Raw genomic sequence first — 16,863 nt, 5'->3', positions numbered from 1 at the left:
CTCAAAGAAAACTAAAACCATGCTGCTTATTAACTGTGAGCCGTTACCAGCACAAGAGTTAGCACAAGCTAACTGCTCCTACACAACGTGAGAGTCAAAGTAAACAAGTAACTGTTAAAGTACACCGTTTTCTAGCACCTTTGTTTCCCATATAGTGAATGTGAAAATATATTTATTTTTTGTGTATATTTGTATTTATAATTTGAAAAATAGCCTGCCTGAAAATCTGCTGAAAGTTCAGATTGACTGTGTTGTCTTCTCGGGTGGTGCATTTATTTAAAAATGCAAAAACTTTAAAGGAGAGTCTTGGCTTGAAGCGCTCTGTTTTTAGTAAGAATGTGACCTAGTGGCTTAAATAGTACAAAAGAGCTTTTGATCCTAACCAACACTAAATGGCTGTGTTTATGTGTACATTTTCAGGTTCATACTTGTATTATGAGTTTCTCCTAGAACATGCTTTAATTAAAAATAAAATAAATGATCATATACTGTCTGTCTGAATATAACGGTATTTACCCTCTGTCTGTCTCTTTAAGCCCCCTCCCGAAAGCGAAGTCAGCTCTGATTGGCTTGCGAGAAAAATATAAAAATATTATAGGGGCAGTATGTTCTAATAAACCTGCATGTGAAATAGGAAGGGGAGCCATATCTTTGGCTTGTTGAATGTTTTCTGAGCTAGGTAGCCACCAGGAAACTGCCTGGGTTGTCTTATTTCACAGTTTGTGGGTTGGTAGGCCCTCCAGATACCCAAATGTTTGTGCACAAGCACTGAGTTTTCACGATATGTCCCTTTTAAAAATGACCTCCCTAATGCAATGCTGCTGCTTCACAGCTGACTTTAAAATTATAGAGCATCACACTAGCACATAAAACCACCGCTTTAAAATCAAATCAACCTGTGGAAAACACTTCTAATACTGTATGTTAGCCAGGATACATTGACTGCTCATTTCAGTCTCAGTCTCTCATCACTTAATCACACTTAATGCAGCTTTAATATGAGGTGTTTTACTTCTAAACTGGGTAATCAGACACATATACACACATGCATCAGGACATGAGAGGATACAGTCAGATCGTTTTCCCTCTGGTTCTTTGTCATTGATTTTTCCACTCCTGGTGACATAATGTACCACACTGTAAATCCTTTCACAAATGTGGCACAGCACCATAGTACATCCCAATACCCAATACTGTGTACCTATTTGAGTTTGAGTGTGTGTGTGTCTGCACTGAAGAACTGGACTGGTAATGTCTACTTTTAGATATACTGATAACAGTTTACTACATTACTTTACTGTTATTAGAGTGTGTTTTCAGGATTGTTATTATATATCTCATCAAAGACAGTATGTACAGAACACTAACTATATTTTGACATCCTTTTTTCTTTATTTCAAAGCTCTTTTTCTCCACTTCTGTACATTGCAGTTCCCTTTGGCATTCCTAAGATTGCTGCATTATTGACTATATTTGTAGTAATTGTTTTTTTTTAAATGATAAACAGTCAAATAAAAATGTAAATGTTACTTGAAGGTTGACACATTCCCACCACTGCTCATTTGTTCTGCACTACCCATCAATGAATGTACGAAATTACAAAGTTTTTTGACCAAACAAATATATAATATTATATATGAAATTTAAGTTCTGCTTTAATTAATTTGTGGTTTCATGTTGATCTTTCTTGTACAAAATGTTTTGTGTTGTTATTTATTTTTCTAAATAAAAATGTTGCTAAATTCTGCACAACTGGTGGCCATGTCTCCATGTCTTAAACTAGCTATGCATTGAACAAAAGGCTGCAACTAATTATAATTTCCACATTTAATTAATCTGCCTATTATTTCTTTAATCAATCACTTAGTACACCTTGCACTTATGCATTACAGAGTTCTACAACTCTTCTCTAAAGAATCAGTCATGAGTATCTGTTTGGCACACACAAATATTCACATACACACATTTATGTGCAGCACTATAATGATTGTGGTCACTGTAGCTCCTAATGCATCATTTGTTCATCAGTGTCCACTAACCGATTTCTTTGTAAATCATTAGGTCAGTTTCCTAAATGGAAGAGATCCATCCAGCACAGCAGATAACAGCTGGAACATTCCGACGTCAGATAACATAGTGGCATCAGTGTAGGTCATATCTGTCCAATATGTGATGGAAAGTTATCCTGCATGCTGTTTGACCTGGATAGGCGTCCATGTAGAACTATGGCGCCCTGCAGAGGTGAGAGTTGGTACTTGATTTGCATGAATGGATGATGTAGGTCAGTGGTTCCCAACCTTTTTTCCTTGGCGCCCCCCCTACTCATGTCTAAGAAAAGCTGAGCTCCCCCCCACCTCACCCCCCGAAACCGAAGTGGAGGTAACTCTCGAGATAGAGCCTTACTTTCTTTTTTGATACATGGGAGTTATCAGCACTTTTACGTTTCTCCGCCATGTTTCATTCATAAAATAGTGATGCCGTGGCGGCAGGAAAAAAGAGGATGATAGCAGCAAGCAGCTGACCTGATGACAGCAAGGGTCACAGATTAAGAGGTCCCGGAGGTTTGGCCTACTAAGTAGCCTGCCTACAATTTTAAGCAAGAACAAAAATATATAGTTTTTATACAGACTTTTGTATAAATTATATATTCTAGTGTATTATCATAATTTGTTTAACATTTGCAAATATTTTGTTTTTACCTCAACCTCAAACCAGATAAAGACTTGCGCCCCCCCTGTGATCTTTGCTGCCCCCCTGAGGGGTGCCCGGACCCCAGGTTGGGAACCACTGATGTAGGTAATGTAATATCCGATTAAGCCCATGTGTGAATGAGCAGGTCATTGTCTGGAGAATTCACAGCGAGTGAGTGGGCGTGTTGATGACGTTTGCGCGAAACCAGAAGAAAACAAACATCTGAGGGGGAAGAAGAAGGGTCATTTAATGTACATGAAGAGGCCTGCCTTTCGGAAGTATGGACAGGGACAAAATTTTCCAAATTGAGCCTCTCATCAACACCCACCTCCCCCTTGCAAAGATGCCACCAAAAATGTCTAACTGAGGTAGTTTATATCCACGACGTTCCACTTCTGGGATTGCTCCGGTGCCACAGGAAAGACGCATGTCTTTTCGCCCATGTCCGTTTCCTTCCGCTTTCTTTGTGTTGGAATTTTAAATCGGTGGATTTATGAGGACTATGGTTAACTGCTCCTCAGATCTCTGCAGGGTAAATTGAGACAGCCAATCTGTCCAATCTGAGTTTTCTCTCGCACGAGTCTAAACAACTTTTGAATGTACACGTTCCACCAAAACAAGTTCCTTCCAGAGGCTATTTTGCAGCGGCTCCATGCAGAGCTTAGCGCCGCCGATGACGATTGTGATTGGTTTAAAGAAATGCCAAAAAAACTGATTACGTTTTTCTCCCATCCCGGAATGCTGTATGGACTAGCCTGACCCTCCTACGCAGCGCCGTGGAGGTAGATCTGGCAATGCAAGACTAAACTGAGGAGACTACAACATTCAGGAACTTCTTTTGGTAAGGACCGATGCCAAAATTGACAAATTTAATGAATGGCAAGACACTTGGTTGTTTATGACCAAATTAAGAAGCGGTTTTAACCGCGGTGTAATCCAAGTCATGTCCTGCCTCCACTTTACCCAGGTGCCACCCCTCACCTAAACCAAACAGAGTATTTCCAGTAGGTAAGAATACTTCTGAGATAGACAATCTCCCGTTGTGTTCTACATATTAAAAAAAAGGGCAACATCGGACAATGTCCAGAGTTCATATGAGAAAACGGCTCTAGTCTGGCTTTGTCCAAAATACAAAATTCTGTTTACTGGCAGTCAAAAGCCAGCTAATTAACATGTTGTATCAAATTGTAATTTCTTTCTGTTTGTGTACTGATTAATATCTCACCAACAGTGTGAGCTGTCTTAAATTAAAACAAATGTTTCTTCCTAACCAGAGTCTGTGCACCACCCTCTAGTACTTTGCACCATGTAAAATCCAGGGGCTCTGACAGATCACTAGAGCTAGGTAATGCTGCAATCTGATTCATGCAGTTAAAGGCACAAAAACAACTTTTAATGTTGATTTACCCATAAGCTCTTGGTCATTTTGGTTTGCTTTCTACCTTTCTATATACACACATACTGTATCTTACTTTTCATCATTACGGAAAATACTATCATTCATCTGCTGACTAGAAGGTAATGTTAAATGCGTACACAAGCGCATTTTTATGAAAACTGTTCATTAGTAAAAATGTAGTCGTGTTAATAAGCAGATTTGTTTAACCTTTGACAGAGCTAAACTGTTACCACCATTCCAGTCTTCATGCTAAGCTAACGGTTAAGGACGGACATGAGAGTGGCATCAATCTTCTAATCTACGGTAACACTCGGCAACAAAGCAAATAAGTGTAAGTGTATGATTTTTTTAACACCAGAAAAGATTGGAGTTAAGGTATTTAACATGAAATGTCCAACAGTGTGTGTCTTCACTATGGACCTGTAGTCCTAGCTATTGATAAGCGCTGTCTTGAGTGATAGATTTGCTATGAATCATTACTGGCTCATGTTCACTTACTGCTCTACCATCTCTTGTCTTTTAAAATCAGTTGTTTAGTATCACACCAGTGCACAAATTTCACAAACTTCACAAACCTCACAAACTTCTCAAATTCAAGGTGTGTGCATGTAACTTATATACCAGGACATGATCAAAAAGTAAAGTCAGTCACCACCTATTAAACGATTACAGATTCACGATTGTGGTCACTTCACAGCTGTGGTTGGTTTCTAACGGAATTGCTCCGTATCACACACACACAACACAGGACTCAGTCAACTTGGTGGGGGTGTTTCTAGGAAAACGGCGCCAGGTAATTTGTTGTTTCCTTTTCTCAAGCGGAATGAAAGCGAATGACATCAGTGCACAGACACTTATTACAGATAACAGGGTGCTAGCAGCATGAACTGATAGCACTAAGAGAGGGAGAAAGAGAGAGGGAGAATGTGTTGCAGTAAGAGGGGTCTATATTGGCGACGTGAATCGGCAGTGAAGCATTCTGGGGCTTCGTGTTACAGGCCTTATAAGGGCCAGGACCTCTGTGTCTATGCTCACCTCAGCTATTCTTAGTCTGTCTGCCCCTCGTCCTCAGCAACTCTGCAGGCAAGAAACTCTTCTCTCTTAATATAAAGTTTAAAGTTGACTTTTTAGAGTTTGTACTTAAAATGTGAGGGTTGTTTAGGGAGTTGTTGGTTAACATGGTATAGTTAGAAGAGGTTTTTTGTGGCTCTAGTCAGAAACAGTTTACTGTTGTTCTGCAGTGGCTCAGCTTAGCTCTGCACTCTTTCTGTGTGTGTCTATCTACACATATGTGTATCTGTATGCATGAATGTATGCCTATGTGTGTGTCACAGAGGTTCCATAGCACCTGACCCACCAGCAGCACCACCACCCCAGGGTGTTTGTCCTGAGAGCTGGGAGCAGACAGGGAGGCTGACGGAGAAGAAGCAACCACCGAAGCCAACAGGGACAAAAGGATAGCAGGGGAGGACAGAGAACACGGGCACACCAAGCAGGAGGAGAAACCACACAGCCAGCAGGAGTTGTTAGCAGGAGGAGTGTTGACATTTAACCGAAGATGAGTGCATACACAGTGACTCTGAATGGCCCCGCTCCATGGGGCTTCAGACTACAGGGAGGAAAGGACTTCAACATGCCCCTCACCATCTCCAGGGTAAGGACAGAGTCACACACACAGGCTGCTGTAACAAAAGCAACTCGCAAATAAAGAATAAGTAACCAGAAATGTGACATTGACAAAGTATCTCACAAACAATAGCAAACTGATAATCAGCTGTGACTAAACAATGCACTGGCAGCCTTACATTATGATGACAAAATAGTTCACGAATAATTTCAAACTGAAACTTGATTGACTGACTCTGCCAAATTGTTCTACTTAAAAATAATAAATAGCCAACATGCACAATAATGTAAACACAGAACCCTTTAACTTAAAAACACACACACATTTATCACACTTTCCCTGCGTGAATATCTGAATAAGCACCATTTGGTTATTTGCAGGTGAAAATACAGTATATGTAGTTGTCTCAGTAAAAAACAAATTAGGTTTAAAAGTAAAGGTTGTTTAGACGTGTAGGTTACATCTTACTTCTGTTAAATGACTAAGTGAAGCAGGTTTATTATAGGACCTCCTACACTGTAAAATACAGTCCTTAAAAACAATTAAATGTAACCTAGATGTCTAAAAACTTATTTTCCAAACCAGATTTAACCCCCTTTTCACCTGGAAATCACCTTCTCACTTGGTTTTACATTAACGTGTTGCATGTACAAACTTCATCAAGCTTGTGTCAATGCATGTGCATACTTTATATGCGTGTGCGCAGATGTGATTTGTGTTTGTGAGCAGTGGCTGAGTGGCGGTTATGTAATGTTGCTGTATGTGATGATGGCAGGGAGGCTCAGATGTAATGTCCAGAGAGATTTCTAGAATAGAGCAGCAGTGGAAAGACTGGAATAGTTTAACTGGAGTGGAGGTGCTGCTACATTGGGTAACTTTTACTGCTGTGAATTTTCTTGAACTTGAAATTGCTTTTTTAAAAAACAGGTATAACATTTACTTTGATTACATTATGAAAGCTCAAATGTCAAGTTGATTAATTACAGATTGACTAAAGTGGAACTACTTTTAAGTTCAGCACACTCAAATCATTGTTCAAGATTAGTTATTTTGATGATATTGAGATAAATTGACTTATTTTAACTGTCAAATCTTACAAATTACATATCAATCCAAAAATTACATTACATCGAGTACATGGCAAGATGATTCATTAAAGAACACAAAAACACAAATACTTTTTATTTTCTTGTATGTACATTAATACATTCTCAACCATTGGTATAAATTAAGCTTATTTGCCTACACTTATAATTTATAATTTAAGAAACAGTGGGGGAAGTGTCACTCAAGAAATTAATTAGTTTTAACCTTTGCAGTAGAGAGACTGGGTGTCTCTCTTTGGCAGGACTGCTGGTGTATTTAGAGCGTTTCCTTTAAATAGCACTGGAGGAGAGGTGGATGGATGGAGAGGGGTGGGAATGGGGAAGGAAAGAAGCAAGGAGAGCAAGGAAGCTAATGGCAGTTTGTGTTACCTTTAGTAAGCTTTATTCCTCGTTTATAGTTCAGTGTCGGTTTCACCTTTTTGGAGCTGCTCCTGAGGGAACAGCATCATTGTGAAGAAGAATGGATGGATGGAGGATTTGAGAGATTCATGAGATGAGAATAAGGTAGTGGAGTTAAGGCTTCCTGGACACTAACAGTGTGTACATTAACTCTGATTGATGCTCAGCTGGTGATCTATATTGATTCACAGCTCCAGACCTCAGTTCATTGGCTCCTAAACTCTTAACCAGGGGGAGCTTTAATTTGTGTCCAGCACAACATTGTATCATTGGATTTGAGTTAATCCTGTGGTGGTGTTGGGCTCTGACAGGTTATTATAAAACACTGCAACTTGACATGACAACTTGGGCTGCCATTACAGTTTGACGTAACACTGCTGCGGTTTAGATTTCGGCCCACTTTTGCTAAGATTTATAAAGGAAATTCCAAGCTGAAGCATTGTCCATTAAATAAGTGACCCACTAAACAACACAACAAACAGTTTTCTGGACACCATCAATAATTGAAAGACGCATAAGTATCTTTTATGGATTGATATATACATTTTTAGATATAAAACATGCAAGGAACATTTTTAGAAAGGGAACTTCAAGGATGAAAATCCAAGACGTGTCGCTCTTTCATTAAAAATGGAAAAAAAAAAAAGAAATCAGTCCTCATATTCATTTCATGTTTGTCATTTGTTAAATTGTATATATATAGTAGGTGTCTGATGCACATCAAAACATGCGCCGTTATGTGTCTATATGTGTGTTTGATCACACTGTGACAGGCGTACAGAAATAAGGTTCTTTTCTCCTTGGTTTTTCCACCTACTACCACCTATTGTAACTGCTTACACACACACACACACACACACACACACAGACAAAAAGGAGAAATGTTGACAGGAGGAACAAGGATGAGAGTTACAGTCTAAGAAAAAGCAGAACTGAGGACAGTGATGTGAAGTGGTGAAATAATGCAGATAAAGTTTGGATTATAGAGAGAACAACTTAATGCAAATAGAAAAAAGATAGAATCAAGGAGGTCTTGGATGAATGTCAGTAGCAGGTGTGTGGGAGGAGTGCGGCGTGTGTGTTTGGGGGATGAAGGGGGGCTCAGTAGGGTCAATCATAGTGAAGCTAGAGGCATCAATAGCGTTGCTTATTTTTAACTCTTTAACGAGTTCACTGTAGGCCTCGACCCAATGATGTATGTCCCAGGCCTCTGGGCTCACTTAAACCGCTTCTCTGTGTAGTTTAAGCACTAAAGTCTGGCTTTGTCGCGGGGCCAGGAGCATGAGGATTCAGCTGAAGGTCAATGTGTGGCTGACAATGGAAAAAAAAACATGCTCTTTTGAAAATGAAAATAAAGATTTGCAAGGTTGCAGTTTACATTATGTACAAAATAAAATCATTTTTGAAAAAGATTTCTTGGATTTAACGATCAGTCACTATGCACAGACTGTATCAATAGTTTGAGTCACAGTTCCTGTACCGTGTATCCCTGTCCTGCACACATCATGGCTTTGTTACTAGACATCCTGCTGCTTTTCTACTTATTTATTTTGGTGTCAGACAGTCTTGTTTGCAGCTGTGGCGACCGATTAGTATTTTAGATAAAAATGTGGTTCCACTCTGTTGATAAACCTAAGACAGACATTTTAACCAGCCCTTTATCTGCAAGAGCTGATAAATGATTGATTTAACTTCATCAGCTTTTCTCCTCTCTACCTGTTTAAGGCTTATTTATTGAGTTGCTTGTTTGTTTTTTAAGGAATCTGTGTCAGTGGTCCGAGTGTGAACTGCTCTCTTGACCCCTCCCTAGATAACTCCAGGCAGCAAGGCAGTGGGCGGCAGCCTGGCCCAGGGTGACATCATCTCAGCCATAGATGGGGTCAGCACTGAGGGGATGACGCACATGGAGGCCCAAAACAAGATCAAGTCTGCCACCACCAAACTGTCACTCACTATGCAGAAGTAAACAACCAGTACACTTACACCAAAACACCTGTCTCCATTAAACTTAAGTAGATGATAAAGAAGCCCATTTTCAGGTACTGGATATTACCTGCAGAAAGAACAGGAAAAAGACAAATCAGTGTGGGGGTTTAGGAGGAAGTCAGTGTTATAAATGGCTGGGGCTATATATTAATAACAAGATGTACCTACAAAAGTATACCCCACTTGGTACTCATGATTTGCTAATGGCTGATTTTTTTCCTTTTTTGATTGTCAAAAACAAAGTGGCAAAATATGATGTAACAGTATATTTTAAAGGGATATTTTGTCATTTAAACTTCAGATCAAGACGTGCTGCAGCATTTTCCACTCCAAGAATGGACTCACCCATGCCAGTCATCCCTCACCAGAAGGTACACACACCCACAACAACAATCAACAAATGGATAAATTAACACAAACAAATTTCAGTTGTACATCTGCATATTTGTACATGTTTGTATGTATGTCTGTCATACGTGTTATGCATTCTTGTCCTGTCTATGAGAATATAATCTTCACAATTCTTTAATGGTGCCATCAGGCAGTTTCCTGCTGCCCTCTAGTGGCAAATATTCACTGTGCAACTGCAGGGAGGCCTGTGCAAAGGTCAGGGGTCAGCCAACAAAACAGGTTGATGCCTTTACTCTTGTTTGACTTTAAAGCTTTCTTTTCTATATATCTATCTTGATCTCTTCTCATTTTTTTAAGGAGTTAGAAAAAGTTAAAGAGGAGGTCGGACCTAAACATTGTGGAGAGGAAGTTCAAATGGAGCAGCCACTGTCCTATGAATTTTTACAGGATAAAAAGCCATCCAAAGGGAATCTCTTCCAAGTTCCTAAAAAAGATCCAGAGCTCCTCTCGACCCTGGCCAAAGCTCCTGCCTCCTCCACACCATTTTCCGTATCTACACCAGGCCAACGGGGGCAGTACAATTCCCCAGTTGGCCTTTACTCTCCCGAAACTGTCAGAGAAATGATGCTGATGCAAGGCAAGTTAGGACAGGGGTCGGCAGCTTCCCGGGGAGTTTCATCACTGGGGTAGGTTACCATAGAGATTTGTAATACTAAGAGAAAAAAATTAACTTCTTGAGTGATAACCCAAAAACCAACCACCAGCTGACGAAACAAAAGTACTGCTTTTCACTCTGGAGGAATGAAGCAAATGCACATCACACCCTCCTAATTTAATCTCACATTAACAGGACCATGATGTAAAAATATACTCAGAACTTTCCATTGCTATCCCAGCAGTCATTCATCTCTCACATGGCACTATTTCGGGAGTGTACACACAAACATACCTGGCTGGCATCCAAGTAATAGAGTCGCAGGAGATCAGACTACAGGAATGAAACCACGGAGATGATGTTGCAAAAAATCTTTTTAAAGAACTCTTTTTGTTGCTCCAGCTCCCTGATTTCCATTTGTGAGGCTTTTTTTTTATCTTAAAGCAAATGTGTCTCCCTTTGTCCTCATTAACCCTGTTTTCCTGGAAAACCAGAGCCTTGCTTGTTAATTTTTTTTGGGTTATTTTAAATTGCTGGTGAGGTTACAGGAAGGTGCGGATTTGTTGCTACAGCAGTCGGCCCTCAGCCACTAGAGGTATGTTAATATTTAAAAATATAAACTTTCTGTAGGGTCCTTTTTTAATTATTTAAATATTCTAGGGCTGCTACTAACAATGACTTTTATTTCAATTTATCTTTTTTTTTTTTTTTTTTTTTTGAACATATCTTTATTAAATTTCTTCGGGGCATATACAACATAAAGGAATACAGTTACTGAGTAAAGAACAAAGCCCTCCTTTTAACCCACCTGCAACCCCTTAAATTAAACAACCAAAAAAAAAAAAAAAAAAAAGGTATAAAACAAATACAACTAAACACAACACAGAAGGTTTGCACATTTGAGGCATACTCAACGTAATCAGTCAAATTGGGTTACTTAAGCTATTATGTCACCTGGAAATGTACTTCGAGATCTCAGACCATGCTAAACCATAGAGGCCACTCTGAAGGGTCCGTGCACCATCCTCCCCAATATAGTCCAAGAAGGGGTCCCAGATTTCGAAAAAGCGAAAAGGCATGTCTCTGAGCCAGAAGCTAATAGCTTCTAATGGGAGAAGTTCTATTTCAATTTATCTTTTGATTGATAATTGTTTGGTCTACAGAATAAATGCTCATCACGCTCCTGGAGCCCAAAGTGACATCTTCAAATATTAAGTTTTGTCCAACCAACTGTACAAAATCCATTGACTTCATTTACTATCACAGAATACTAACACTTGCAGAAACTATTCACAATTAAAAAGCTAGAACATTTAATGAATTGATTATAAAAAAAATAGTTGTAGATTAACTTTTTATTTTAGCTCTATAATGCTGTCATAATTAGTTTACCCAACCATATTTTTGTATATTTGGCCATTTGTGGGTCATTATATATTGTGGATTAAAAGAATAAAACATTTGGAGAGGGCTATAAGAAACTTTGGAACGTGTGGGCGCTAGAAAAGTACAACACATTGTGGCTGCCTTGCAGAGCGCCACATTACTTGACATTGGTCAACTAATGGCCATAGCAAACTCTGAAAGCATCAAACGGATGTCAAGACACCGCCAGTTGTTGTCTTAAATGGAAAAAAATGGTAACTTTGTGTGCTCTTTATCCATTTGGGATTTTGAGGGCCACTATAGTCAGTTTTGGGGTTTGATGCTGCTATAACAAATCAGAAGACGTGTGTTTTAAAGTATAATGGTGACGATGTTCTACATATTTTATTTTGTGAAAACGGAAAAGAAAAACACCATTATTTCTCAATATTTTCTGACTTCCTTACCTTGTCTGAGCCCAAGACCCATTTTTTCCTACCAAATACGTGAGTCTTCTATTTAACTTTCTAAAAACGTTGGGCACTATAGTTTTTAGTGAACATTATTCAAACAAGGGTAAGTACTGCATTTGTTGGGGATTATTTTTAGTCGGGTATTAATAGACATCTGGTGCTCTAGTGCAGTGGTTCCTAACCTTTTCCCAAAGGGACCCCTTTTCTATCATTGAGTAAACTGACAACCCCTGACTAAGTGAAATATTTTTAATGGATACTTCATATTATATTTAATGCAATAACAGCACAGAACAAGTGATAAACTGTACAATTAACCCAAATAGTGAATGCAAATACTGCAGGAAGTTTGTGTAAAACAAGTGATTTTGATGGATTTTGAGCAGATTATTTCCTGTTAATATTGCATCAGAAACAAGTTTTTCTATTATTTGTAGGAACTTAAAACACAATTCTCTGTATTTTTATTTTTAACAATCCTACATAATAGGCTTCTAGGAAGTTTTCTTCCTGACGCTTGACCATTGTTCTGTGAGCTCTTTGGTTGCTTTAACTTTTCTAATGCAGGGCGAGGCGGTTTAGCAGAAAGGGAAGGCTCTGTGAATATACTGTAGCTTCTGTTCAGGTTTTTGCTCTGCGCATCCTGTTAATCAAAACTTTTAAAAAAAAGAACAATTTTAGTTAGTTTTCAGTTATTCAGAAATAAATGAAATGCGGAGATATATGCCAACTGTATATTTAAAAAAAAAAAAGAAAGTTGTCTTACATCTCTTAAAATTAAGAAGGCCTAGCGACCGCCGTGAAGTTTGGCGACCCTCCAGGTTGGGAACCAGTGCTCTAGTGAGGATTTACGGCAGCAGAACAGTGTATGTGAGGTTGACTCAAAATAAACTATAGTGCCCCTCCTCGTCATGAAGGTACAGTACATGTCATTTGGTGCAGCAGTGGAGGAATAAGATCAGGCTTTCGTTACACAGACAATACTTGTTATTTGGGGGATTTGTTGACAATAAGAAAAATATATATAATAGAATATCACCTGATTACATTTGCACTTTCTGTTAGAATGAGACAGTCAAAAACTGGTATTAGTTATATTGGTTATTTGTATGAGTACACATTTGCACTGTTGGGTGTCCCAAAAAGGCTTGTGTTGACCCTAGATTATGCCATTTTTGCCAAGTATGTACAGCCAAATCAGCAACGCCTTTATCTTAACTATACTGTGTGCTGCACTGAGTAGAGTTCAGTGGGAGTTAAGGCTAACGTTGCACACTGGACCAGTGGATGGCATGAATTTGGGTGAAGCCTCAGTCATGAAATACTTGTAGATGTTAATTAAGGATGCAATCTGCTTTGCCTCTGACATATCACATCCAGATATCAGTCTTCACTAATGTGTTTCCCCTCTGGAGAAGAGCTGCTTTACAGTAAAGGCCAACGGTAAGTCTGGTGTCAGGGAATGTGCTCCAGGCAGACTGCAGGGACGATGACGACAGTATCATACCAGCGACCCCACCTCACCGAGCACATAGAGACTTCTTATTCCACGTGCGCGCGCGCACACACACACACACACACACACACACACACACACACACACACACATACACACACATACACACACAGGAGAGAGCAGCTGTTGGTCAGGGAATGTTCCGCTCTGGTTACACACCATCATCCTGAATCCCCTGGATGCCCCCCTGCCAAACCTGAGATAGCTCCCCCTCTCTGGAGGGAGATGTCCCACGTGTGGGTGAGGTGCTGCTAAGCATGTTCCACTTCCTGTACCCTCCATTGCAACTGGTTATGACACAGCCCCTCAAATAACTAATTTAAACCATCAAACTCCATCATTTCTTGCATTGTGATCAGGGGAAATGGATAATTTAATGACAATCTGAAACACATGATACTGTAAAAGTGGGATTTCTACCTGAAAACTTGAGTAAGTACCAAGCATTGGTCCTTCAGGACACACAGGCTTGTGTAACCGCACAGCCCAGAAAACATGTCTTGTCTGTTAAATCGGAACTAAATTTTGTTGAAAATATGGTCTTCAAATGGCATTAAAATAAGAATGAAACTTTAACTTTCTAACAACGTATATAACTGATTCTACAGGATCTGTTGGACAGATTTCTTGGCAAAAATGATTAAAAGTTCATTCCTTTACATACATTGCAGTATTATAAGTGGGTTTACAACTGAGGTGCCAGCCATTGCTGTAATGGCAGCTTGTCTAGTCGGATTCGTCTATATGTAACGGCTGCAGTGCTGACATAAATCATCATGTGGCGTGTGTTGTGTTTGTGTAGTTGTGCATATTTGTGGCTGTTCTGTGCTAAATGTGTCTGCGTAATGTGACTGAGAGGCCTATGCTCTCGTCAGTCACTCCTGATGATGCAGGGGAAGCTGGGAAATATCCCAGTGATGACAAACGGTTGCTATTCTGACCTGTACATGGGATAACAGCATATGCTATAGTTGGATCATTTCCTACAAACACACACACGGTGCCATTGTTATTAAAATAATCTGGTGATTTATTACATTCTCTCCTTCTCTGTCTCCTTCTGTCTGTCCGTGCCACTCTGGTGTGTTTCAGGTTATCGCAAACACAGCTGCAAAGTCAGTACCGTTGCATTTTTCAGTAGTAAATGTGCATGAAGTATGCATAGGCGGAGAGTATTCGTTTTTAGTGATTTTGGTGTGACGTTGTGTCAAACATGCATTCATGTGCGTGAAGTTGAACTAAAGCTTTAGCCTTTAATGTAACTTTAACAGCATATTGAGTGTGCTGATCATTTGTTTCTTCTGGTAACATGTTCTTAACAGCATCTGTTCCCTGGAAGTAGAAGGTAAAAAAGTATATCTACTTAAGTATTGTACTTCAGTACAGTTTTATGGTACTGCTACTTTACTTGAGTAAATTGTGAGACTTTCTACTTTTTCTTCTACTACTTTTTGATACTTTATTATATTTAGTGCTTTTTCTTAAGTAATCATTTTAATGTTGAACTCATACCCTACTATGATATCTACCTTACTATGATATATATCTATGTTTTCCACCTCTGCTGGTCGTGCTCAGCTTTAATATATTACTGGATTTGCAGTTTCTTATTGCAAATTAATGTATAAATGCATGTGCGTTAGCATTTTGTGTGCCTGTTATACTTCCATGTTTGGCAGTAGCGTAAAACATAATCTGCGGTGTGTGTATTCCACTGTGGAATATGTAGATAATAATCAGTTTGGTTGTTGTGAAACTTTAGCATGTTTGGATTTTTTTCGACTGTATTCTGGTTTACAGTGGTTGTTTAGCTGCAAGTCGTGATGGATGAAGCCTCTGTCCCAATTCCACATTGCATTAATAAATGCTATCTAGTAATATGTATAGTACTCTGTTTCGAAAGCTAGCATAAAATACATTTTGCTAACAGGTATTGTGCACCTAAGGGACGTCAATGAACTGCAGCTTTGGAATAATACTCCTAATTGAACATAAAGCCACTATGTGGGGATTTTTATGTGATTACATCATCTGTCCAATTATTCTGATGAGTTTTTGTTTGTAGAAATATGAGACAATCCAGGTGAAAGTTGGTGCAGCCCATTCATCTTAGAATCCTTCCTTCCATTAGGGTGCGCAAAGTCAGAAACAAGTTCTACACATAGTGGATTTAAACAAGGAGAAGGCAAATTGTTTTTGTCTCACCAGTCTCGACATTTTTTGAGTGTGAACCCCCTAACAAAAATGCAGTTTCTATGTAGTATGGAATTGGGACACAGCTACAGTGAAGTGCTATGTGTATTTGGTGTGTGTGGGTGAGCGTACATATTGGATCTCTAAAACTAATATTAAGTGGTGCAACAGCCCCACCTGTCAGTCAGCTGTATTACTGCATGTTGACCCAGTTTCCTCCCTTCACTTTAGTGCTTTCTCTGTAATTTCTTTACTCACAACTTCCCCTCTCCTCCCACTGTCTGTTAACCTCTCATCTTCACCTCTGCACCTGAAACATCCCCACCTCCTCTTTACTGACCTTTGACCCCCACCCACCTCCTGACACTGACAGTGTTGAGTACACTCCCAGCTTCAACCCCACTGCTCTGAAAGACTCGGCCCTGTCCACCCACAAGCCAATTGAGGTGAGGGGTCCAGGGGGGAAGGCCACCATTGTTCACGCCCAGTACAACACACCAATCAGCATGTACTCACAGGACGCCATCATGGACGCTATCGCAGGCCAGTCGCAGGCCAAGGGACACGACAGGTGAGGTCACAAAACCAAACTAATCCCCTCTCCAGTCTTTTATGCTCTCTGTCTACTCATGCACTTTACATCACACTGATTAAACCGACCTGCACGTTGAGAAATTAAAGCATCAGTTCACCCGAATTACAAAAAAACATACCCCATAAAATATTTTCCTCCTCCATAAAGCTGCAAAGTGGAAGTCAAAGTGGATTTGTTCAGGGTTTAGCAGCTATGGTGTGTCAAAAATGCAACCGCGAACCCAGACGTAGTACTGAAGGAAAATGAAAATTGAGCGTAAGTACGTAGGAGGGCGGAGCCAGGCTACGTGCTCCTACCACTCAGATACTTTACTGTATGCCCGGGCTTTTCCATGTTGTCTGTGTCCGTGCCACGTATTCCTCCGTGCTTTTCACCCACTTTCCTCTGCTCATTCCATCCACACAAAAAAAACGACCAACCACACCTGTGCTGTCCTCCACCCATCCCTCCCCTTCCTTCCTTCCTGGTTGTGACCTCAGTGAGGAGGCAGGCTCCCCCTTGTCGTAA

General features: G+C 39.8%; 1 protein-coding gene and 1 long non-coding RNA gene across 4 annotated transcripts in view; one reads left to right on the top strand and one right to left on the bottom strand.

Moving 5' to 3' along the window:
* Positions 1–3,411: 3,411 nt before the first annotated feature.
* LOC116061277 overlaps positions 3,412–16,863 on the bottom strand; it is a 25,266-nt gene continuing 11,814 nt past the window's right edge. The window contains exons 3-4 of the long non-coding RNA XR_004107685.1: positions 16,664–16,667; positions 3,412–3,498 (exon numbers count right to left, since the gene is read on the bottom strand). This is a non-coding gene — a long non-coding RNA (uncharacterized LOC116061277). The remainder of the gene's footprint in view (positions 3,499–16,663; positions 16,668–16,863) is intronic.
* The window catches only part of ldb3b (LIM domain binding 3b), a 13,667-nt gene continuing 2,228 nt past the window's right edge, over positions 5,425–16,863 (top strand). Inside the window, exons 1-6 of one of the 3 annotated variants that reach the window (XM_035997744.1) lie at positions 5,425–5,744; positions 9,033–9,184; positions 9,510–9,579; positions 14,661–14,683; positions 16,135–16,332; positions 16,836–16,859. In XM_035997744.1, the coding sequence (XP_035853637.1) occupies positions 5,649–5,744; positions 9,033–9,184; positions 9,510–9,579; positions 14,661–14,683; positions 16,135–16,332; positions 16,836–16,859 (563 nt within the window). In that variant the 5' untranslated portion in view covers positions 5,425–5,648. Of the gene's footprint in view, positions 5,745–9,032; positions 9,185–9,509; positions 9,580–9,916; positions 10,246–14,660; positions 14,684–16,134; positions 16,333–16,835; positions 16,860–16,863 lie in introns of all 3 variants that reach the window. The other 2 variants (XM_035997745.1, XM_035997743.1) reach the window with 2 other exon arrangements.

Source organism: Sander lucioperca, chromosome 22 (assembly GCF_008315115.2).
Source record: "Sander lucioperca isolate FBNREF2018 chromosome 22, SLUC_FBN_1.2, whole genome shotgun sequence".
NCBI classification, from domain to species: Eukaryota; Metazoa; Chordata; class Actinopteri; order Perciformes; family Percidae; genus Sander; species Sander lucioperca.
Note: the sequence above shows the minus strand (reverse complement) of the source record. Positions and strands in the feature narration are given on the sequence as shown.